The sequence below is a fragment of the Aricia agestis genome, chromosome 20 (assembly GCF_905147365.1).
Source record: "Aricia agestis chromosome 20, ilAriAges1.1, whole genome shotgun sequence".
In the NCBI taxonomy this organism is placed as follows: domain Eukaryota; kingdom Metazoa; phylum Arthropoda; class Insecta; order Lepidoptera; family Lycaenidae; genus Aricia; species Aricia agestis.
This window is the reverse complement of record NC_056425.1, coordinates 7,196,587-7,221,809: the sequence shown is the minus strand read 5'-3', so window position 1 is coordinate 7,221,809 and position 25,223 is coordinate 7,196,587. Positions and strand designations below refer to the sequence as shown.

Sequence of the window (25,223 nt, the reverse complement as noted above, 5' to 3'; positions counted from 1 at the left end):
ATGGAGGTGCAAACGAGCGATATTTTACAAGGCAAAGACAAAAATCTATGCATCCGCCGTAAATTCTCTTAAGAGTGTTTACGGAATTACCGTCGCCCCTGGACACTCGCAACCTTAGCAGAGCTGCAGGTTGAGCAAGAGGAAGAAGAGCTGCAGGTGCGTTATCAATATGCTCTTTTGCAGATAGTAAAATGTTATGCCTTGCCAATTTAACGTCCCTTCCTTGGTGTAAAAAGTTCCATTCTGAAGCTTTTAACATAGCTTAAACTTTTTGTGGCAGATCGCCAGAGCATGACTTACATCCGTAAATTGAAACCTTAAATATAATTAAGGCTCAAATATTTAAGAAGCTTAAATAGCTAGTTATAATTAAGCCCGGCCGCACATTGTCCGAATTCTGATCAGAAACAGTTGAATTTCGCCGGACCGCCACCCCGCACACTATATCCTTCCTTCCGAAATATCCTTCCGGCGAGTTCGAGCTCACTCGGTATCAGTACAAAATGTAACAGACAGCGCGGACGTTCAACTGTTTCTGATCAGAAATTTCGGTCAATGTGCGGCCGGGCTAATTCGTAAGTCATGTTTTTCAAGCGCTTCAAAAAATGTTACAGCAATTGTTAAAGCGAGGACCAACCCCATTTTATTATTTATTGACTCCCGGTAATAGTGCAAATATTATAATAATGAAATGTAAAAAATATGAGATATAAAGCAAAATATTTATAAAAGGGTTTAAATCATAAACATTTTAGTAAAACGTAATACTTTGGCTGTAATTAATTTACAAACTCAACTCCGACAAAAATCTTTATCATTCAAATATAAGCATTAACTAGGATAACGTGCATTTTATTTGAATAAATTGTTTGTGATCTATATTAAAAAGGTTTGAACCGAACAATTTTGTTTCTTAATTTTTATTTCTAAAGATATTTAAAAAAACACATGAAAAATAACATAGAGAAGATCCGCCCCTCGAAACTACAATTTTATGATAAGCTAAAATGAATCTTATTGTGATGCGTACACGACTTCGGTTGTGTGCAAGGTTATCGTTTTGGAATTGAGGTAATGCGATCTCTTAGAGACCGGAACTACATAACTCTTCAATCAAGCTGTCTTTCAAATTTTAATCGAATTCGGACATCACAAAACATTCATTAGGTACGTAGCTCAAACTTTTGCAAAGATTGCGCACAATACGCGACAAACATTTCAATTTATTACGGACTAATTTCAACTCCAAATCAAGTTTTGAAGTTCGAAGTGTCACTTGCAACTCGCCGGCCAAGGAAATGAAAGTGAGAAATGGGAAATCATGGGAAAAAAAGTGGGGAAAACATGGGAGAGCGAGGAACAGGAAGTGCCCAATTCAAATAAGTTTCGGGTCTGAGTTACGACTTATGACAGATGCCCATACATTTGCGTGTTACTTTTTACCGTTGTCAAATATTACTTTCCCTGTAGTCCCTGCGATAAGCGAAGATATTTTGAGTTTATTGAAGGGAAGGGAAAAAAAAAAGGACAATGCCATTTCTTTGTATAGGCCTGTCAAGGGTCTGTCACTTTTTTATTTTAATGAAATAAGGGGGCAAACGAGCAAACGGGTCACCTGATGGAAAGCAACTTCCGCGCCCATGGACACTCGCAGCATTAGAAGAGCTGCAGGTGCGTTGCCGGCCTTTTAAGAGGGAATAGGGTAATAGGGGAGGGTAGGGATGGGAAGGGAAGGGAATAGGGGAGGATAGGGAAGGGAATAGGGTAGGGGATTGGGCCTCCGGTAAACTCACTCACTCGGCGAAACACAGCGCAAGCGCTGTTTCACGCCGGTTTTCTGTGAGAACGTGGTATTTCTCCGGTCGAGCCGGCCCATTCGTGCCGAAGCGTGGCTCTCTCACGTATTGCTATTTGCTACATTTTTTCCGTGCCCGATGAAAAGCATAACTATTATACTAGACAGTATAACGTACATTTTTTATTATCCGTAGCGTAACTCATACAGAGTCCCCTTTGGTTTTTAAGAAAGGTGCTCCGGGAGGATTTATTCGCTTGTAGTGTAATGTTACAGAATCGAGCATTACATCAGTGAGGGAGGAGAACCGAGCATTACAAGCGCACCTTGAAATGATTCAACGTAATATCAAGATATATTACAACTTGTAACATCAATGCTACGACGCCTCCATGGTCTAGTCACTAGTGGTATAGAGCGCGGCTCTTAACTCAGAGGTCGTGGGTTCGGTGGAAACATGTTATTTCCAAGTTTGGTTAGAACAATGCAGGCTGATCACCTGATTGTCTGACAAGATAATCCATGCGTCGGATGGGCATGTAAAAAGTCGGTCCTGCGCCTGATCTCTCGCCAGGCCTGGTTTCAATGAAGCCGGGCACCGTCACCGAAACCGGTGTGGGAGCTATTATTAATGCTACGTAACAGTAAAGTCAACTTGCTATGGAATGCTCTAATTGGAATCTATAATGTTCATTACACGCGAATGCTCGTCAGTCAGGGAGGCAGTATTAAATGTGATGTTCAAAGTCTGCAAACTTTTTTTTATTTGGTGATGAGCATAAACTATTTTTAATTACTATTACTTTAGTTACTATTTTTAATAACCAAATATAACACGGTTAATCAAAGTTTAATTATATTTATAGTCGAGGAGCCGGTGGATTTTTGTTTAAAAAGTTATTAAGATTAATAATGTTTAATTCTATTTATAGTCAAGGAGCCGGTGGATTTTTGTTAAATAAAGTTATTAATTATTCAAAGTCTCGGTCGAGTCATCTCCTACACAATGGGAGTGCACATCAAGAATTCATCAAAGCCCGGATTGAGGTCGGGCTTTGTCGCTAAGTCAATACAGGGGAAGTTTTCTTACCGACTTTGTTTTAACAAGTTACCGAAACTTGCTGTCTTATTATATTTGCGTTATATTCGGAGCGAAGATTTTTTCATATACTAATTGGATAAATCTATTATATTTACGATTACGATTAAAAATTTTCAAAACTGATACTATTTCCACGCCTGAGAGGCAGAAATTTTGTACCACAAAAAACTGTGTACCACCTTGTAACAAATTTCTTGGAAATAAGTAAATTAAAAAAAAAAAGAAATTAATCGCAAAATAACCGTTAGCAGGACGTAGATTCCTAATCCTAGTCGATACTAATATCATAATATTCATGTGAAAGTGTGTCTGTTTATCATGTTCATGTGAAAATGGGTCTGTTTGTCTGTCGGCTGAATAGATTTTGCTGAAATTTGGTATGGAGATACTTTGAGTCCCGGGTAAGGACATAGGATAGTTTTCATCCTGGAAAAGGTACGGTTCCCGCGCGATAAACGAATTTTGGCGCAACGGAGTTGCGGGCGTTATCTGGTCGTTTTATATTTGAGTTATATTTGAAGCGATGAATTTTGAATTTGTCGCATATAAACAATTGTATATTTTATTATAAATTGTGATTATAAAAATGTGTGTATTCGGCACTTATTGCCACACTCATAAACGTGAAACTTAAATTTAATAAGAGTTTGACAGATAATGTATGGGGCTTATGTCAAATAGGGGAGTTGAAAACTTTTTAAAAATAGTTTTAAGCGCTTCAGTTGTTTATATAATACCTGTAAATTAATATTTTATTCATTATTATGCCCTAGAATGAGTTAAAAATTATTTTAAATACTGAATTCAATATATGTCACAAAAACGTGGCATTATGGTCACGTGATCACGTGTGACGTCATCGTTCATGAAACAAAACAAGCGTAGACAGAGCAAAAGTGAGTAAGTGTTTAACCCATTGAGATACTATGGTTTAATCTAACAACTTGTCAATTTTGTTTGACACTGAACGATGACGTCACTGCTTCAGATTGGCGTTTCCAATCATGTAACTTACAGTTAATAAATCCTATTTTTTTCAATGTAAAATAAAATAAATCAATAATTATTTTTTCGTTTTTGTATTGTTTTAGAGTTTTTATAAATAATTCTATAAAATTTAATAACTATTTTAAAATTTTAAACATACTGTCAACTCCCGGATTCTTCATTTAATTACAGTTATGTAATTAATATTCGTTTCTGCGTGCAGTTAGCGTCATTTCACTCAAGAAAACGACCCCGAAGATTATCAGGGCGAGCGAAGCGAGCCCTAGTAATACATATATCCCATAACCTGAGCTGTGAGCACATTGTGGTACAATTTACGGAAAAACTACCACGCCTAATGATTTGTGCTTTAACATAGTAATTTATATTAATGTGTAGATGTGTTATCATCGGTCAGTCAAGGTTTGGTAACTATTTATAGAAAATATTAAAAAATATATTACCACGCAGAAAAACGACGCGAGCTCTCACAAAGCTCGCTTTTAGCTAGTTATCTATACTAATATTATAAAGAGGTAAACTTTGTTTGTTTGTTTGTTTAATTGTAATGAATAGGCTCAAAAACTACTGGACCGATTTTAAAAATTCTTTCACTATTCGAAAGCTACATTATTTACGAGTAACATAAGCTACTTTTTATTTTGGAGAATATAGGGTTCCGTAAGATATTTCAGTTTTTCGGAAACAACCAGAAAATTTACTTATTTTGCATACGCTGCCTAAACTATAAAAGATAGAACTATACAATGTTCTAAGTAAAAGTAGATCTTATAAATATCTACAAAAATGTCCGCGACACAATATACCTATCTATGTCAAGTGAGGCACAAAAACCATTTTTTTATTTAAAAATCTTGAATTTTTTTGGACTACATTTAAACGCATTTATTTTACTCATGCTAATAATCCTTATCAAATTAAATAATTTCATCACTAAGTACAGTTTATGTAGATTATACTTGCTTTTTGAATGATTGTAATTGGACGTTTGGTTTAGAAGTTATGGCGAAATTAAAATATTGCGATTTACGCCCGTTTCGAAGTGGGCGCTACCAATGCCACAGAATAGATAATAGTACAAGTACCAATGCAGGGGTGCGCATTGTACACATTTAAAAAGGTCTACAGAAAACTCCGCGATGGTATTTTTTTTTATGAAATAAGGGGGCAAACGAGCAAACGGGTCACCTGATGGAAAGCAACTTCCGTCGCCCATGGACACTCGCAGCATCAGAAGAGCTGCAGGTGCGTTACCGGCCTTTTAAGAGTGAATAGGGTAATAGGGGAGGGCAGGGATGGGAAGGGAAGGGAAGGGAATAGGGGAGGGTAGGGAAGGGAATAGGGTAGGGGATTAGGCCTCCGGTAAACTCACTCGGCGAAACACAGCGTAAGCGCTGTTTCACGCCGGTTTTCTGTGAGAATGTGGTATTTCTCCGGTCGAGCCGGCCCATTCGTGCCGAAGCATGGCTCTCCCACGTATCTTATGGATATATCCCACAATAACATATTTTTTGTCATTTACTTTTAACTTCAAATAATGGCTAATTTTCGAAGCGATTTTAACCAATACGGCAATAATGCTTATTCAATTAAATACTTTAAATACATTATTGATTATGGCCCTTTACAGCATAATTATTACGATTTAAATTTTAAATGAATATTTTCGAAGATATTACAGATTTAAAAATTGCGGGACGTAAGTAGCTTTTGCGGCAGTACCGACCAATGCGGGCCACGGGGCACGGGTAGTAATGAATATAAATTATTTAAAATCAAACTACTGAATCGATTTTCAGCAATTTTTCAGTGACTTAGGCCATAATTTATTTTATACCCGTGCGAAGCCGGGGCGGGTCGCTAGTAATTTATAAGCCAATAGAACAATCTGTAAAAACTTTATACATGACCATAAAAATATATCATGTATTATATTTGTTAAGATTTTGTTGCCAAATCCTTACGAATGCTCTCTGCCTACAAAATATGCTTCTAAAAAATTTAAATGCTTCTAAACACAAATCAAATCTCGTCGATAGGAGCATGTCTTATTATATTAAGTCAGCATTATATTCAAGATTCAGTATCTCCTTTTGATAAACTTCAAAAGAATGGAAATCTATAATAATATCATAAATTCTAAAGTGTGTCTGTCCGTCTGTTACCTGTTTACGCCCAAGCCGCTGAACCGATTTTACTGCAATTTGGAATGGAGATGCTTAGAATCCCTAGTTAAAGGGAGGATACTTTTATCCGGAAAAATGTACGGTACCCCGTGATAAACGAATGTTGGTGCAACTGAGTTTCGAACATCAACTAGTTTGTAAAATTTTTCATCACGAAGTTTTGATCCATATCTTTTAAGATTTTATTTTTCTTTTCAATTTTCGGAAATTGACGGTGCTCAATTTACGATGCAGTCTAACAATCACCTTTAGATACCCTTTTAATATCTTGTATTCAGGGAAAATCAAACATGACTTGATCTATAAATCGTAGGATTTTCAAGAATCGTATTTCTCATGGAAATTTTTTGAACGAATATTTTAATTAACTGCACTTATATTTGTATACAATGAATAAACACTGAGTAATTTTAAGTAGCAATGTAATATATTTGTTACATAATGTCACAGTTATCTAGTTGAAGCTGATATTTGATTAAATGACTATAGCGCGTTTATTGAATGAAACCATTTGATTGACTAAAGGATAATTCATTACGTGGTAACGTTTAATGTAAAAACAAACTGCTCAAGTAAATTAAATGGTTTCATTCAATGAGTTTGCTAGTCATTTATTAAAATAGCAGATTCAACCAGATAATTGCGAAATGTATACTAAATATTAATTACAGTTAAATACAGTTAATTTATCCCTTATCGTGTCGACGGCCCGGATTCCGGACGCTATTATTATCGTAACTCAAAAATTATAATATTACTAGCTGTCCCGGCCAATGTTGTTTTGCCATATAAAGTATTTCACTCATATTTTTTATTGAAGTGACTAAATAAGTATGGCACCATGGCAACGTCCATCGCTATCCCGTCGGCATGGCAGTCGCACAAACAATGGTCACCGTCAGTCTCGAGTTGTAATAATTTACTATTATTTATTCAACAAAATGTGCACTTATCAATATAAAAAGTAGCCAGTAGCCGATTCTCAGACCTACTGAATATGCATATAAAATTTGGTAAAAATCAGTAAAGCCGTTTCGGCGGAGTACGGTAACTAACATTGTGACACGAAAATTTTATATAATAAGAAGAAAATATTTGTTCGTAATTAAACTGTAGTATTAGTAATGCCCTGGAGAGTCTAAATCTCACTTTATCTTGAGGGAAATTATTATTCGGCTAATTTGAAACTAACTTATTTAAGTTATGAATTATTTAAACGGGCTTTAAATTTTTGCCCCCCGAGAGTATTTGGAGTAAGCTGGGATTAGTAAATTTTTAATGTATCATATCTTATTCAAACGAATTTCAAAGAAATACTTTGATCTCAGTTAGAAAATGTTTTTAACGCGTAAATCTTAATCTAGATCATTTTTTTATGAAATAAGGGGGCATACGAGCAAACAGGTCACCTGATGGAAAGCAACTTCCGTCGCCCATGGACACTCGCAGCTTCAGAAGAGCTGCAGGTGCGTTGCCGGCCTTTTAAGAGGGAATAGGGTAATAGGGGAGGGCAGGGAAGGGAATAGGGGAGGGTAGGGAAGGAAATAGGAGAGGGTAGGGAAGGGAAAAGGGTTTGGGCCTCATTCATGATTTTAAACGTTTAGTTGTAATTTTAAACTAACATAGTACGCGACGCCGTGAATTTCTTCATGCTAGAGGCAGCACCAGCAGAAACAGTGAGAGTACCGACGAATCTTCTTTCGATTCTGGCTGATGGATGTGGTCTACCGGAGGTTCCGGGGGAGACTCCGGAACGAAGCGCGTCACGTAGCCGTCAACACGTGACAAAGTGTAGTTTTTAAGTATATAATAATAATATGTATTTTAGTCCCTAAGGTATTTATTATAATATGAATATGTATGTTAGTCTGTAAGGTATTTGTATTATGGGCCTAGATGCCTGAAATAAATGGTCAAATAAAATAAAAAATAAACAGTAAACAAAAAGTCATGTCGGATTTTGTTAGGATTATTTACTGTATGTGCTAGGAGCGCCCTCTGCGTAATATTTCCTCTTGAATTATATTCACTAATGAAGATCTTAGTTGATAGAACCATCAATCCCCAAGCGGCAACCGGCTGCCGCATAACAATCGAAAATCTATTGTGTTTGCGATACCCACGATGGAGCTGTTAAAAAAATTCAAACAAACCCATCAGTCTGAGCCCGGGCGCGCACTAGCGGCCAAGCGGCCATCGAGATAGATACCTTAATATGAAACCACCATAGACCACGCGCACCTGGCCGCACGCTGACAAGCGGCCACACCATACTTTCGATGGCCGCCGCGACCTGGCCGCTAGTACTTTCGCATTCATAAACATCAGAATATGATCAAAGATTACTCACCCATTTTATACTAATATTAAACCTCCTTTTCTCACCTCCAGGGTTTCACAGTGGCTCTGTTCTATTGCTTCATGAACACGGAGGTCCGTCACGCCATCCGCTACCACGTGGAGCGGTGGAAGACCGGGCGGACGGTGGGCGGAGGCCGGCGGCGCGGAGCCAGCTACTCTAAGGACTGGTCTCCGAGATCCCGGACTGAGAGTATTAGGTAAGCTTACTAGAAGATTTAAAAAATAAAATATTTTTATACAGGCTGTAACAAAACTATACTGTACTCGGCGAAATACGGCGGTAGCGGTCATTGACTCCCTGTCAAAAAACTTGTCATTTTCTTTATAAACCGCGATTGACAATGAAGTGTCAGATGTTCCTAGTCAATTGTCAATCGCGCTTTATAAAGATTCAATGACTGCTACCGCCGTGTTTCGCCGAGTACAGTATAAGTGATAATACTTTAGGGTGTGTATGTGTTCCTTGTAGAGAGTTCATTGTGAAAGTAGCAGCGCTGAAAGACCAATATTTTTTTCACTTTTGTATGGGCAGGCGTCCCAGTGTCACGAGTTTCCCCATACCCAAGTGAAAAAAAATTAGTCTTTCAGCGCTGCTACTTTCACAGTGAACTCTCTACAAGGAACACGTACACACCCAACTAAAATATTATCACTTAGTTTTGTTACACCCTGTATAGAACAATGTTTTCAGAACGATTGATCTCTAGATAGATCTACATAATATCGTGGGTCTAGATGTGATAGTTCGTCACTAACAAGTTTTAGGGTCTGTTTCACCACTACCTGATAAAATGACGGATAGGCTATCCACAACTTTTTTGACAGATTCTCCATACTCTATCTGTCAAGTTTATAAGTGGGGATAGCCTATCCGGCACTTATCAGGAAGTGGTGAAACAGGCTTTTAGTTTATACATTTAAGGATTATCACCAGATAATACTATTTGAAACCTTCCACATAAAATCTATTTTAACTAAAAAATATTTTATTAAAGTCAGAACCTTGTGAAGCACAGAACTTTATAATGCAACAATTCTATAAAAATGTGTGTTACGTGGCTTTCACTGTAGAAAGTTACAATGTTAAACCTTAAAGAGAGACTGACTAGAATGTTGAGTACAGTCTATCATCTAGATAGAGACAGTTTTGTTAAAGCGAGGTTATCCGAAATAAGCTCTATGCCCTTTTTTTTAATATGGGGAAATGCTTTACGCATCCCCGGCAAATTGGGGATATCGGCCCGGGTATGTGGTACTCCTGTATACCCACTAAAACCCCATGGTGCTCTCATCGCGGCAGAGTTGCGGGTACGATATAACCTATCGCAACTCTACCAGCGATCATCCACCTCGCTACACGGGAGGCCGCGATGCGCAGGAACACCTTGCGCATCACGGCTCGCTCTCTAGGACTCGTTGCAATGGGCGGCGGTGTCCCCACACCACCCCGAGTACAAGCTCTATGCCCTACGCTTAAAGGTGCCGGTTGGCAGCGGGCGATATGAAGCAACCGCAGACGACGTGTCGCAGCGACACTACTGGTTTGTATGTACCTATTTCTATGAATAAGTGTCGCTAGCTTCGTGTCGCTAGCTGCCAACTGGCACCTTAAGTCCCTTCCCCTACGGAGATGCCGTAATTTACCGTATTTAGAGCCTTATAAACTCATAATTTGAAAGCTACAAAGTTATAATAAAAATACAGCAATAATCTTCAGTATATCAACATTCCTTACCCGTTTTAAATTTTCTATTTTTGTTTATTACACTCATGATATTATCAGCATAATTAATACAACAGCATAAGTAATACCAATTTATATTATTTTTAACAAAAAATTAAAACCGACTTCCAAGGTAAAAACAATAATAATATGAACTAAAAAGTATTAAATAACTCTTACTCTGTAATAGTGCCTTTTTCAGAATTCGTCTAAATCTCAACTATTTCTGTACATACTACAGTCTTCATTATTTAAAGTCGGTACCAGCTAATTTTATCGTGAGTTCAGTCAATGTCAGAATATCTGAAGCTTTTGGGACTGGTACCGACTTCAAAGTAATGAAGACTGTAGTATGTACAGAAATAGTTGAGATTTAGACGAATTCTGAAAAAGGCACTATTATAGAGTAAGAGTTATTTAATACTTTTTAGTTCATATTATTATTGTTTTTACCTTGGAAGTCGGTTTCAATTTTTTGTTAAAAATAATAATTTCACTCTTTTTAGTTATCTACAAGATAAGGCTTTATGCGTAAATAGCCACTACGAATGTTAACTATTCACATTATGTTACTGTAAGCGAAATTGTGGTAAATGCTTGCAGTTATCTAAGCGATGCTGCAATTTAAAAACATTTATCTTTAAAGGTTCAGGAGTTCTGTTCAGTGCCTTTGGACCAGGAGACACCTTCGTATGAACTTTCTCTTATTCGTAACATATGTTTAAGTTACTAGAAACAACATTTTAACCACTATGAGTCTTTTGATAAATTTCAAGGATTTCCCTCGATTGCTCATAGATCCCATCATCAGCTCACCACTTTCGTAATTATTATACAAAATCAAGATTATATCCTATACAACAACACAAGAATTTTGAAAATCGGTCCACAAACAGCGAAATAATCATCAAAAACATCTGCTTGGATGCAAAATATCACGAAAAGCATCAATAATTGGGTCATAATGTGATGACCCATGGCATAATTATGATTTTTATGATGATGATCAAATAAATTGATGTGTTGGCTTATGCTTTCAGTCGTTAAAACAACGCCGAAATACCCGAACCTGTATCTATAAGGATTCAAAAGTTCTGTCGGGTACCTTCGGATCCAAGCTATAACCTGGTGCGAAATCTTACTTTTTGGTAGCATTTACCTCGAATGCTTCAGAAAAAATTGAAATCACTATATGTTTCCATACAAATTTCAAGGAGTCCCCTCGATTCCTCCAGGATCCCAACATCAGATCACCACTTTTGTGAACATGGTACCAAATTCGATTTAAACCCTATACAACACCAAAATAATTTTGAAAATCAGATCACAAATGGCTGAGTTATCGTTGAACATACAAAAAAAAAAAAAAAAGATACATACAACCGAACGTATAACCTCCTCCTTTTTGGAAGTCGGTAAAAATTGAAGCACACTTTCAGCATCTCATTAGTATTTACAAATTACGTTTATTTGAAACACACAACAATAGATAGACCGTTTTAATTTTTTTTAGATCAATTTTAAACTAAGATAAGTAAAAAAAATGGATTTTGGTGCGGTCTCGGCAACGCGTCAAAATGATTAAGGTCGTTTGCTCGAGGGATGGCCTTTAGTGTAGATTATTAGAGAACTTAGAACTTGATTTGAGGATCATTCCCTTTTAATAAGTGGGCCAAGTTTTAGGTAGCTACGCTATCCCAAAATCAATGTACGTAAAATAAAAAAGATATAAAGATTATGAAAATCAGTATTATATTTACTCAACAATAAACAGCCCGACATTAAAAACTTTCAAGGAAGTCCATAGTTTTACTAAGTTACTTTTCTTTCTTATAAGTTGCAATCTATTTTAATCAGTTTACCAAGATTAAAGAGAGTATCTTTAATGCAATGTATTAAAGCTCATATTACAACAGTAATACACTTTCCTCGGCAAGTGTAATCACATGGGACGGACGGCAGGAAATAACCATTTTTCACTACGCTGAGTCGTTTTTCTTGTCCAGTATTAGGTGATAAAAATAGTAGAACTAGCTCCGGCAAACGTTGTTTGGCTATACGGTGTGGGAAATGCTTGAGCATAGTTATAATAATTTTAAAAGGTACTATGAAGACATTGTATGTCATACAGATCTAAGGGCCAGGCCACAACACTGCGTTGCGGTGTCGCATCGTAAAAATCTACGACGCCGCAGAACGCATCGTGGAAATATCCGATGCGACAGTGACTTATTTCCAATGAAATTTTGCGCTCCGACATCGTATCGCATTTCTGTACGATGTTGTTTTTGCGATGCGACGCCGCAACGCAGTGTTGTGGCCTGGCCACAACACTGCGTTGCGGCGGCTGCGTTAATTGAGGATGAATAAAAGATATTGGCGAATCTGAGACCCATAGAATAAGCACACAAAATTTAAACGAAATCGGTCCAGTCGTTTAGGAGTTTGGCAACAAACACCGCGTCATAAGAATTATATAGTGTTTAACTAGTCGATGCCAATTTATGAGTGCCTAGTTCCTATAATTTGTTTCTTCGCGCGGGAACCGTACATGTTTCCGGGATAAAAAGTAACCTATGTCCTTTCCGGACACTCAAAGTATCTCTATACGAAACAGCAGTATCAGTTCAGCGGTTTGGGCGTGAAGAGGTAACAGACAGACAGACAAACTTTTGCATTTATAATATTAGTATAGATATAATATAACATTTTTAAATGCAGCACAATCTTAGTTTTCAGCATCGCATTTTAGTACGTGGCATAATGCAATTCTGGCACGCTGTGCATATAAAATTTAAGGAGCGGTCTGAGAAACTTTGGTGCTTCAAATATTATGTTGACTAGCTTTCGTACTTAAAACAAAGACAAGATAACATGGTATATAATTGCAATAATTATTATTACGCCCAAAACTAGAATATCTATCTATTCTGTTTCGAGATTTCGTAGAATATGTCTGCTCCTGAAAAGCGACTTATTGTATAACCGCAATTTTTCTTGTTGGAAAAAATGCTAGCTTTATACTAAAGTGCTAAGGCGCTTTAGTATAAAACTGTTATTCTTTTTATCAAGAAAACTGCTTTTGTTTAGAATTACTGATTCTGCAATTTCTTGAACGAAATAAATATTCACCCTATAGCAACGCAATCCTTTTTAATACCTCTAGTATTTGATTCGGCAAAAACATATCTGAAACTATTGTAGTGTATTGTTTCGCAAATATTAGATTAGACGCCAAAAATGCTCTTTTCACAAATAACTAGCTATTTGACCGAGCTTCGCTCGGTATTCGATAAAACACGAATAAAATGACATTTTCTAAAAATGATTCCTAGCTAGATCGATTTATCGCCCCCGAAACCCCCTATATACTAAATTTCATGAAAATCGTTGGAGCCGATTCTAAAGTTCCAATTACATGTATATATACAAGAATTGCTCGTTTAAGGATATAAGATTAAAATTAAATTTTAGTATGACCTTTATCTTTTTATTCACACAATTTTATTGCAAATAGGTAGTACTTTTAGATCTCCGCGGTACCTTAAATTAATTCCAATACGGAGTTGAAACAAATATTCAATCTATCGAAGCTCGTAGAAATATTACTGTTCTTCGATATTTATTCAATACAATCACTACATTATCAGTATTCTCTACCACTGCGAGTATTCTGTATGAGAAATCATAGTATGTCGGCATGCTGCATGTATTACTGTAGCCTGTAGGTAATAAACTAATAACATACAAAACAAAGTGATAATCATAATAGTCTAGGGCCTTTAGGCCTCTTACACACTGCGACTTTTAACAGCAATGCAGTCGCGCGTTTTTGAAACGCGCGACTGCATCGCGACACCAGCAATTTTTGTATCGATGCTGTCGCGCGTTAGTATCGATACAGTTGCGCGTTAGCATCGATACACACGCGCGACACCATAGATTTTTGCATTGATTTTGCTTTTGCGTCGCGACAGCATCGCTACTGTATCGCGACTGTATCGATGCTCAAAGTAGCGCAAGTGTGCAAAAGGTGGACCATTTGCGACTGCATCGATGCTGCATCGCAACAGCATCGCGACTGCATCGCAGTGTGTAAGGGGCCTGAGAGTTCGCTGTGAAAGTAGATGCGCTGAAAAAGTTGTATCTCTCTTAGTAATTATTGTATAGGCAAACTCAAAATACAAAAAACGTAATGTTGAAGCATTTCTCATAGAAACATGGAATTGAAAACTTACTCTTTTACCGCTGCCACTTTCACAGTTAACTCTGTATTATAACGCAGCTACACGCACGCACACTAAAGTATTATCACTCTGTTTTGCCACACTCTGTTTATGTGAGGTAAAAATGTCACTCGTATTTTTTCAACAGGAGTCTCGCATAATTTATTTTATAATTGCATGCGCTTTATAAAACTTTAATTTTATTTTCCTCCACATCATTTTATAAGCTTTTATTCAGTTGAATGGAATATTAGAAGCCTGAGCGTCTAACATCATAGCAATAAAGCTATATTAGCGTTTGATGCGTATAAACAATATACAGGGTGTTAGGTTTAACACCGTTATCCTTAAAACCATCAAATGAGCCCGTCAAAATGAACAACTTGTCTATCAGAACAATGTTGGGAACTCAAAAAAATCCGTCTTCATACCCATACGAATTGCCCGGATCGGCAATTTGTGGTTTTAAGGATAACGGTGTTAAACCTAACACCCTGTATATTGTTTATACGCATCAAACGCTAATATAGCTTTATTGCTATGATTTTAGACGCTCAGGCTTCTAATATTCCATTCAACTGAATAAAAGCTTATAAAATGATGTGGAGGAAAATAAAATTAAAGTTTTATAAAGTCGGGTACACGGGGCCGAACTGACGTGGTGTAAAGCGTCCATAGATATTATTATATCAATAATTATGCAGCTTATAAACATCAGCCCTAGTAGACAATTTGCAAGCGATTATGGTAAACGCCAACAAAATGTTTCCGATTTGACATAAGTCATCGTTTCGCTAGCGAATACTAATGTCAAATCCTATACATTTTGTGGCGTTGGCGTTGGCGTTTACGATAATCGCTTACCGTTCTAGTCTAGTCTCTCAGGCTAGTCCTATAGTATAAAGTAGTCGAAACCAAATCCATATCTGACCATACATTTTTGTTTAGGCTGACCGTATGAAGATGGAGTCGGGTCTTTTCGGATTTACGAAGATAGTCCAGGACACATGTGGATTTGGACGAGCATTTATATTTTGTTACATAATACTATGTTGCTATTTAATAAATTATCTGTATACCCTTATGTAGTTTCCTTAACCTTGCTTCTTATTATATCGCTGGGACAATATTGGTTTATGATGGAAAGCCAGGATAGCGAAGCTGTCTATTGCATGCTCAATCGTCGTCAATATTATCAGCAATCATGGACGAATCTTTACACATTCGTAATCGCTTGTATTAGTCCATCATACGCCAACGTGGAGAGATGTTTTACTCCGTTTCAATTCATTTTGTTTAGATGTAAGCATAGTACAGTATTATGGTGCGAATTTAAATAGTATGTATTAAAATTAATATTGGCACATATTTTATTTATTCAACGCGTTTAATTTTTGTTACCATTTAAATCAAAATGAATTGAAACTAAGTATACTTATTAGTTATTACACAAAAGCTTATATTTTATTTTATATAAAGTCCATCTTGCTCTAACTAATAGCAATTACAGTCAGTTACAAAACTGTACAGTTCAGCCACAGAAGGATTATAATTTATTAGGGCGAAGCCAAACGAACGTAGTTTTGTGAGTCGCAGAATTTCGGTCGCGTAAATATCTTTTCATACTCACAAAATTACGCTCGTATGAATCAAACATGACTTTTGTATGAAACTGAATGCAGCAGAATTTCTGTCAGCCGAAATTCTGCGACTCACAACTCTCAAATTACGCTTGTTTGGCTTCGCCCTTAGAGTACAAAATCTTCATACTAAACCGCTGAATTCGGCGTACGCACACATACGCATTTTGTTAATAGCTGCTGAGGTAACTATTAGTTTTCCTTCTGTGGCAAGCTTGACCTACTGCATGTTTTATATATTAATATTTATTATTATGCCTATAAATTGCTAAAAAGTACTCTATGTAGTAAGTACTCTATGCACATTGAAAGGGTATTAAAATGTGAACACTGAAGAGGTTTGTATGAGAAGGTGAACATAAGAGCAGACATTTATTTCTCATTTGTAATATAATATGTGAATGGCATTGCTATTTTCATATCGTTTAGCTTTAAATAAAAGATATAAGTGAGCACTTAGGCAAGATTCGATCGCCTATTATGATGGGCAAAATCATGGGATTTATTGATATACAACTATGCTGTACTCGGCGAAACATGGAATAGCGGTCATTGACCCTGTCAAAAACTTGTCATTTTCTATATAAACCGCGATTGACTATGAAGTGTTAGATGTTGTCAATCGCGGCTTTGTATAGAAAATGACAAGTTTTTGACAGGGAGTCAAGTCCGATATATTTTTAAATTTTACTATCGATAGCAGCGAAGGTATGATTGCTAAGGAGAGTCTGTATATTTATGAGTTACAACTTACGAGCGGCAACACAACTTAAGAGGATACACCAGGGGCTAGAGAAATAAAAAAAAAGTACGTGTAATATCTATAGCTCAAGCCTATACCGAAGAACGCGATAGAGACAACTGCAGAAAACCAACGATTCGTTGTCCCCTGATTCCTTCACCAAAGCTTAACCTATTTAAGTACTTTTTTCATTAAAGATTAAAGAAAGGCTTGAGCTGTGTTCCTATGTTTTTTTTTTTTTTTTGTAAAATCTAGCCAAATCTATTTTCTGGATGTTTGAACACAGCGGAAAATCTGTCCATTTTTTGGGTTTTTGAACGTTCATATCTTATTTAATAATTAAGTTATAAAAAAAGAAAACATAGGGACATTTTATTAGTGGCCGTAGATATTCAAGAAAAAAATTATAACTCTACTAGCATTATCCAGGTAGGAAACAGGGGACAACGTTTGTATGGAAAAAAGGGCGGTGTGGACTCCTCTTAACGATCTTTAAGATGCTATTCATAAAGGCGGCACCACCGCGGGGTTAAAATGGTCACATTTTCAATCAATTCAGCAAATGAATTGTCAAAACTGACAAATGTCAAATTAGTACGAATTACTAAGACATGAATTGCAAACAGACTTGCATTTAGCGATTTTAAAAAAATGAATCATGTATATGATTCATAATATAATTCTCCAAAGCGACCATTTTAGCCCTGCCGCACGCTTTTTAAGGTTCTGTACCCAAAGGCTAAAAAAACCCTTTTACTAAGACTACGTTGTCACAAAAAGAACACTTTTTTTCCTACTTTCGCTCTACGAGTACGGAACCCTACGTGCGCGAGTCCGACTTGGCCGATTTAATTAATCAGGCATCGGTGCTTTGCATCTCCTAAAAGCTGACCCATTTAGTCAGCTTCGCGAAATTCTAGTAACCCTTAGCTAAGTAGGCGACGATTGAAAATTCATAAGGCTTTTGTTCAATCAAAGCTTTCTCTCAACACCTCTGAAATATTCAGCTGAACGCTTCGCCGCGGGGCAGGAGCGTTCCGAATACTATTTCAATCTCGATTACAAGTCAGAGCCTTTAGTCAAATCGTATTTGCAAGTTCCGACAGCGAAGTTACCTATCAAAGATTTTATCTATAATGCTTAATAACATACTTTGTAAATCTTTTTTGCTTCGGCATGAATGGGCCGGCTCGACCGGAGAGATACCACGTCCTCACAGAAAACCGGCGTGAAACAGCGCTTCCGCTGTGTTTCGCCGAGTAAGTTAGTTTACCGGAGGCCCAATCCCCTACCCTTTTCCTTTCCCTACCCTCCCCTATTTCCTCCCGTACCCTCCCCTATTCCCTTCCCTACCCTCCCCTATTACCCCTTAGAAGGCCGGCAACGCACCTGCAGCTCTTCTGATGCTGTGAGTGTCCATGGGCGACGGAAGTTGCTTTTCATCAGGTGACCCGTTTGCTCGTTTGCCCCCTTATTTCATTTAAAAAAAAAACTGGAGTCCCATATTACGATGATCTCGTAGACAGCGCAAGGAACTTCCGTGCCTTTAAGCGTTTTTGTCATAATTATTACTGGAAACAGTGTAACACAACAAATTCCAACATTAACTTAGATCTAGCTTAGTAGTCATAATTAACATTAATTATTCCCGTGGTGCTTTCCCTTTAGTTCTTTGACTTTTCGGTCATTGCAACTTTGTGCTGTCTCCCGCTTTTTATGGGGAGGGAAAACTTTATACTTCCTACTCCTCCTATCTTCTTCTGATTAATTTCGTTGTGTGTCGTCATCATGTCCCTCGGGCTCCCTGAGATCATATCAAAGGGTTTTCGTGATTGGATACCGCTGTCGATCCTGGCGATACAGGAGATACAGTGGTGGGAATGTGTGGTGGGCCAAAGCCCGTTTAAAAAAATTTATCAAAGATTTCCCTTTAAAATTATCGATTGCAAGTTGGCTAAGCTTAATATTGAGACAAAGTTGTCTTATATGCCAAATCAGAATTTAAGTAGGTATATTCTAATTTGGCATATTTATTCTTGGAATAATATGTTTACAATTTTTTAATATCTAATTTCGCTATCCGAACTTTATACAAATAGGAGAATGTGGAAAAACGGGGGAAATTATTTGAAAGGGCTTATCTCGCGAACTACTGGAGCAATTTTCATGTTATTTGGCACAGATAAGAAGTAGACCACGTGAAGGATGTATCGATTTATCGATCTATCGATTTAATAGGCTATCGATATATTGTTTATATGGATATTTTATACCCGTACGACGCCGGGGCGGGTCGCTATTCTACACTACTATTATAAAGAGGAAAGATTTGATTTTTTGTTTGTTTGTTTGTTTGTTTGTTTGAGTCGAATAGGCTCCGAAACTACTGGACCGATTTGAAAAATTCTTTTACCATTGGAATCCTGCATTATTTCTGCTGAACATAGGCTAATTTTTATTTTGGAAAAATATAAGGTTCCGTAAGATATTTGGGATTTTCGGACGCAAGGTTTAAAAAATCAACCAGAAAAGTTACTTATTTTGCGTACGCTGCCTAAACTATAAAAGATAGAGGCATAAAATGTTCTAAGTAATTATAGATCTTTTAAATATCTACAAAAAAGTCCGCGACACACTATACCTATCTATGTTGAGTGAGGCACAACAACCATTTTTTTATTAAAAAATCTAGAATTTTTTTTGGACTATATTTAAATGCGTTTATTTAAATATAGTCCAAAAAAAATGACCCTTATCAAAATAAATTATTTCATCACTAAGTACAGTTAATGTAGATAATATTTGGTCTTTGAATGATTAAAATTGGACGTTTGGTTTTAATGTTATGGCGAAATTAAAATATTACGATTTCTGCTGCACGTTGCGAATTGGGCGTCAAGGCGCGATGCGCGGGTGTGCGTGCGGTAGGGGAGAGATTTAATTATCAGTGCCACAGACTCGCCCGGAGAGTCCACGTAAATATTACCTCGATCGTGGGAATCGCAGACACAATAGATTTTCAATAGTTATGCGACAGCCGGGTGCTGCTTTATTGATTTGATATAGACTATCGTGCTTCATTATTATAATCCTAATTTCAAAAAAGCTTTAAAAGTTATGACTACGAAAGTTATATTTTTAGAACTTTTTAAAATAAGTTTTGAATGACTATTATTTTTGATTGCTATTATAATTAATTAATTTCTTTAACTATAAATCTCCAATAGCGGCAGCCGGCTGCCAGCATAACAATTGAAGATCTATTGTGTCTGCGATACCCACGATGCCGATGCACGATGGAAGTATTAATGCATATTTTTTAATCCACACTATTTCTGCTGAATATAGGCTATATTTAATGGGAGAAAAAAGGGAACCGTATTAAGTGTTAATAATTGTGTGAAAAATCTACCAAAATATTCCTTCTTGCTTATCCATACTAATATTATAAATGCGAAAGTATCTCTGTCTGTCTGTCTGTCTGTCTGTCTGTCTGTCTGTCTGTCTGTCTGTCTGTCTGTCTTGCTTTCACGCCAAAACTACTGAACCGATTGCAATGAAATTTTGTATACAGTTATTCTAGAGTCTGAGAAAGGACATAGGCTACATTTTGATGTGGGAAAATATCTTATTTCCATGAAAATTTCGATGAAAATGAATTCGCATTGCGCGTGGCCAGCGCTCATCCCGGGGGTCCTGGGTTCGAGTCCCGCAGGCGGAACAAAAAGTTTTCAATGTTCCTGGGTCTTGGATGTGTATTAAAAACGATGGAAGTATTAATGCATATTTTTTAATCCACACTATTTCTGCTGAATATAGGCTATATTTAATGAGAGAAAAAAGGGAACCGTATTAAGTGTTAATAATTGTGTGAAAAATCTACCAAAATATTCCTTCTTGCTTATGCTTTATAAATTATAGACTATACTTACTTATCGCAAAGTGATGTACTATAGTCTTATAGAGGACATTAATATCAACGTAAAAGTCCGCGATATCGTATGTCTGACTACTACAATTATTATTATCTTACAATAACTACTTTTTAATCTAAAAATATGCAATAGTAACGTTGCGCTGGTACAAACCATGCCAAACTACTTATCAGCAGGTATTAGTACTTACCAGATTTAATAATCTATACTTCTATACTAATATTATAAATGCGAAAGTATCTCTGTCTGTCTGTCTGTCTGTCTCGCTTTCACGCCAAAACTACCGAACCGATTGTAATGAAATTTTGTATACAGATAGTCTAAAGCCTGAGAAAGGACATAGGCTACTTTTTTTACTGGAAAAAAAGGTTGTAAGGGGGTGAAAATACGAAAATTTGTTCAAATTAAGTTAGTTCCAAAAATTCATAATAGATGGCGCCGTGCGTCTTTTACATCGCGCTAACGCTTGACTAACATCTTTCTATAAGAGGTGGTATCATCATACCTTCGAGTCCCGATTTTTTTTCGATTGTTATTTCTTTTCTACGTTATTTAATAAGTCAGTACTTAATATTATAATATACATTATACAGTGACGTAACCTTGAACCTATCAATGATAAATAGTTTATGGGTAAAGTTAAGGGGGCTAAATAAGCTTTAAAATTTGGCATAATATATAAAGTTTAATTTAAAAAAAATGAAATATTATGTGCACACTGCACAGCTGTTTTGATTTAAGGGGTACCAGGATTTTTTTTTATAAAAGCTTTTGACACAAATTTTGTTGACATCGCGCGCTATAAACTGAAGTCCACGCGGACGAAGTCGCGGGCAACAGCTAGTATATTATAAATTTGACCTAGGAATCTCTAATTTACATATTTTAATTCAACAGAAAGGGATCACCATACAGAACCTATACAAAACCCAACTATCGGAAAACACTTAACCCGTATCAACCACTATTTGTACACACGTGTAAATAACGTTTTAAATAATATGTCAAATGTACCCGACATCGAGAGGGTTGACTATTGAAGGCTGTCACAGACAGAGCAGGGATGTAGTGTTCGTACTTTATTTGTATAACTATCCTAATAGTTATAAACACCGTCTCGTGCTCACGGTAGGGTGAGACGCACGTCACTAGAGCGAGAGCCAAGGGCGAGAGCGGACGTGCGCCTGTGACCCGTAAATATCGTGTGTTGTCGAGCCTGTGAGACTCCTGGAACTGTGGTGATAACCGAGTACACTACAAGTGTCCGAGAGTGAGGCCAGTCGTGAGTCGCAGAATTTCGGTCACGTTTGTTTGTATCGATACAAACGCGTGTTCAAAGCGCGTTTCAATAGCGTTCAACTTGCGTCTATATCGAAACAAACGCGCGTTAAAGTATATTTCGTTAAAAACGATTACGAAATTCGTTATCAAAATATACGGGATCTAAAATTAGTCTTCGCAAGCGAAATGTCATTTAGCGATGACTTTTATCGAACCGCATACATTTTGATAACGAATTACGTCATCGCTTTTAACGAAAGTTACTTTGTCAGGGGACTGGATTGGTTTTGATGAAAAGGCAATAAAGAGTAAAGACTGCACTTTCTAAAACGGCAATATGGCGCCTTATTGCTGCTTTGGAAAATGGGACTTTTTCACTGTGTGAAGCCTAACTGTTTTAGACTACGTATATACTTAGTATATATTTCGTATATTTCATAACACAATAACAAACTCTACATAACAAACAACATATTAGACTACTGCATGAGTACTGCAGTAAATCGGGGCTAAAATGGTCGCTTTGGAGAATCATAACATTATGAATATAACTATATAGACCTGGATCCCAAAAGGATAAGACATAACTTATTTTCAAATAAACCCGCGTTGGTGATTCGCGGGTTTAAAAATAAATCCGCGAATCACCAACCGTGTGTTTTCAGCGAGCATAAAATAACTAGTTTCTAATCGCAGCGCGTCGGTGTGCTGCTGAGTATAAAAAATAGAAAGGATAAACCGAGCCATAGCCCACAACCTATGAAGTGTTGTGCCTTGGTTCGCCAGTTAAACGTCTTATTATCCTTAATAACTTGTTTTTGAAAAAAAAAATATATATATCTTTTGCTATATGGACGCTTTAGGCATTTGTGTACTAACCCACAAAAACTTACGTATTGAGTTCTTTAGATGATTTAGAACAAGACTGCATTCAAAATATTTTAATATCAAAAAATTGTGGGTTGGGGCACTAATGCTTAACAAGCGACCATAATATTATATTTAAGTACTTACATACTTAGTTGGTATCATAAATAGTACTATTGTTTAAAAAGAGCTGTCGAAGACGAATGGCCGTGTGCGGAAAAACCAGTAATGGTTTATGTTACACTGTATAAGATTAAGTTTGTGATTGTATTTTCTCTATTGTTTATTAAAAAAAAATAAAAAATGGATGAAACCATAGGTTCTTGGTAGTGCCTCGTGTACTTAGAATACCTGCGAATTTGTGTAGCTCCAGGTGTGACACCTGGTCAGGTACCAGGAACCAAAGTGGACTAAAATGAGTCTTACTTTACTTATTTTCAAATGGCTAATATTTATATATAATTTGTTATTTGAAGATTATTGTTCTGAACTAGTATCATGTAGTGTAAGTGTCTTGCATTCTGGCGCTCAAGTAGATGTCATTTTCACTGACTTTTCAAAGGCCTTTAATCGCATTGATCACTCCATTCTTCTCCAAAATCTACTTCACGCGGGAATCCACGGAAATCTATACCGATGGTTCACTTTATACATCAACAATAGGTCACAAGCTGTTGCTATCAATGGCTACTTGTCAAGATGGTCATTGGTACCATCTGGAGTCCCACAAGGTTCACTTTTGGGGATATTGTAAATAGCAAATATTTGCAATATTCCTAAATGATGTCTACACTTGTTTCCACTATTCAAAGTTTCTTCTGTATGCGGATGACAAAAAAATAATGAAAAATGTCAGCTCAACCCTAGACTGTCACCTATTACAAGAAGACCTGAACAGGTTCAGTGATTACTGCATTATTATACATACCTAAATGTATCAAAATGTTACGCAGTAACATTCAGTCGTAAATCTAATCTAATAAGTTACAATTATAAGTTGAAAAACAAAGAAATAGTACTTAAAAATTCTATGAAAGATCTCGGAATCATAGTGGACTCAAAATTATTATTTGATGAACATGTAAATTATATAGTAAATAAAGCCTCTAAAGCTCTTGAATTTGTAATCAGATCCAGTTCAAATTTTAAATCTATTAGGGCTATTAAAATATTATACTGCTCCTATGTACGAAGTATCCTTGACTATGGGTCGGAGGTTTGGAATCCTTCCTATGAAATTTATAAAAATAGAATAGAGTCAATCCAGAGACGCTTCCTAAGGTTTCTTCAATTTAAGTCCCATCTAAACCTTCCTTACTATGAGGCAAGATGTAATAAATTTCATTTAGTGCCCTTATATCATCGCAGAGACATTTCCGATTTGGTTTATTTAAGTAAGATTATAAACAACATTATTGATGCTCCAGATCTATTATCTAAATTCAATTTTAATGTCCCCAGAAGATACTTTCGCAATTACGTACCGTTCCATGTCCCACCCTATAAAACGTTCTACCGCCGCAACTCATTTGTCTGTAGAGCTAGCGCACGTTTTAATAATTTTTGTTTAGATAAAAATATTGACGACATTTTTAAAATAAAATCATCTGAAATCTGTAAGCTTTTATCAAATGCCTATTTTAAAAATCAAAAATGAAAATTGTTACATAATTTGTATTGAGTAATAATTTCAATTACCTACCTGTTATTGTGTTTTGTGAGTGCTGTGGTATATTATTTCTTAAGTTTTGTAATATTCTTACTGTTATTGACGGTTGTTTCTTAATTTTTTTACCTATACTTTTCATGTCAAGTCACTTGACTCATAGCTTATGTTATACTTTACGTCTTACCTTTACTTGCGAAAACTTTATAATTGGCTTTATGTTTTCTATTATAATTGTACTCTTACTGTATTTTCTGCAAGCTGTAAGTTTTCCGAATAAAATAAACTAAATAAAAAATAATTCATGTCTAGTAATTGGTACTACTTTGACATTTGTCAGTTTGACAGTTTTGACAATTCATTTGCTGAATTGATTGAGAGGAATAGCTAAATGTGACCATTTTAGCCCCGCTGCTGTGTGAACGTGTACCTTAAGAATGTATGGTGTGCGATAGCCGATAGTAATTACTAACTATTATTATATGTACAGTAGTCTGAAAGCAGCTTTACTAAATTTACGGTATGCAAAAAAACATGTTAGTAAATCAATAACGGTGAAACCCAAAATTTATACGAAATTCTCCCATTATTTTCTTATAATGTAAACCTTAATACTGAAGACAGCTTTCTAGGTAGAGTAGTTGACACAGCTGCCTCAATATGAGTTACCTAGACTCGTGGCTTTTATTAT

At 36.4% G+C, this 25,223-nt stretch overlaps 1 protein-coding gene across 5 annotated transcripts in view; it reads left to right on the top strand.

Annotated features, from left to right (window-relative positions):
- Positions 1-25,223, top strand: part of LOC121737338 (diuretic hormone receptor) — an 87,040-nt gene that overhangs the window by 55,319 nt on the left and 6,498 nt on the right. For 4 of the 5 annotated variants that reach the window (XM_042128997.1, XM_042128996.1, XM_042128998.1 and 1 more), the window contains exon 8: positions 8,483-8,649. In XM_042128997.1, the coding sequence (XP_041984931.1) occupies positions 8,483-8,649 (167 nt within the window). Of the gene's footprint in view, positions 1-8,482; positions 8,650-15,349; positions 15,483-25,223 lie in introns of those variants that run through there. The other variant, XM_042129001.1, reaches the window with a different exon arrangement.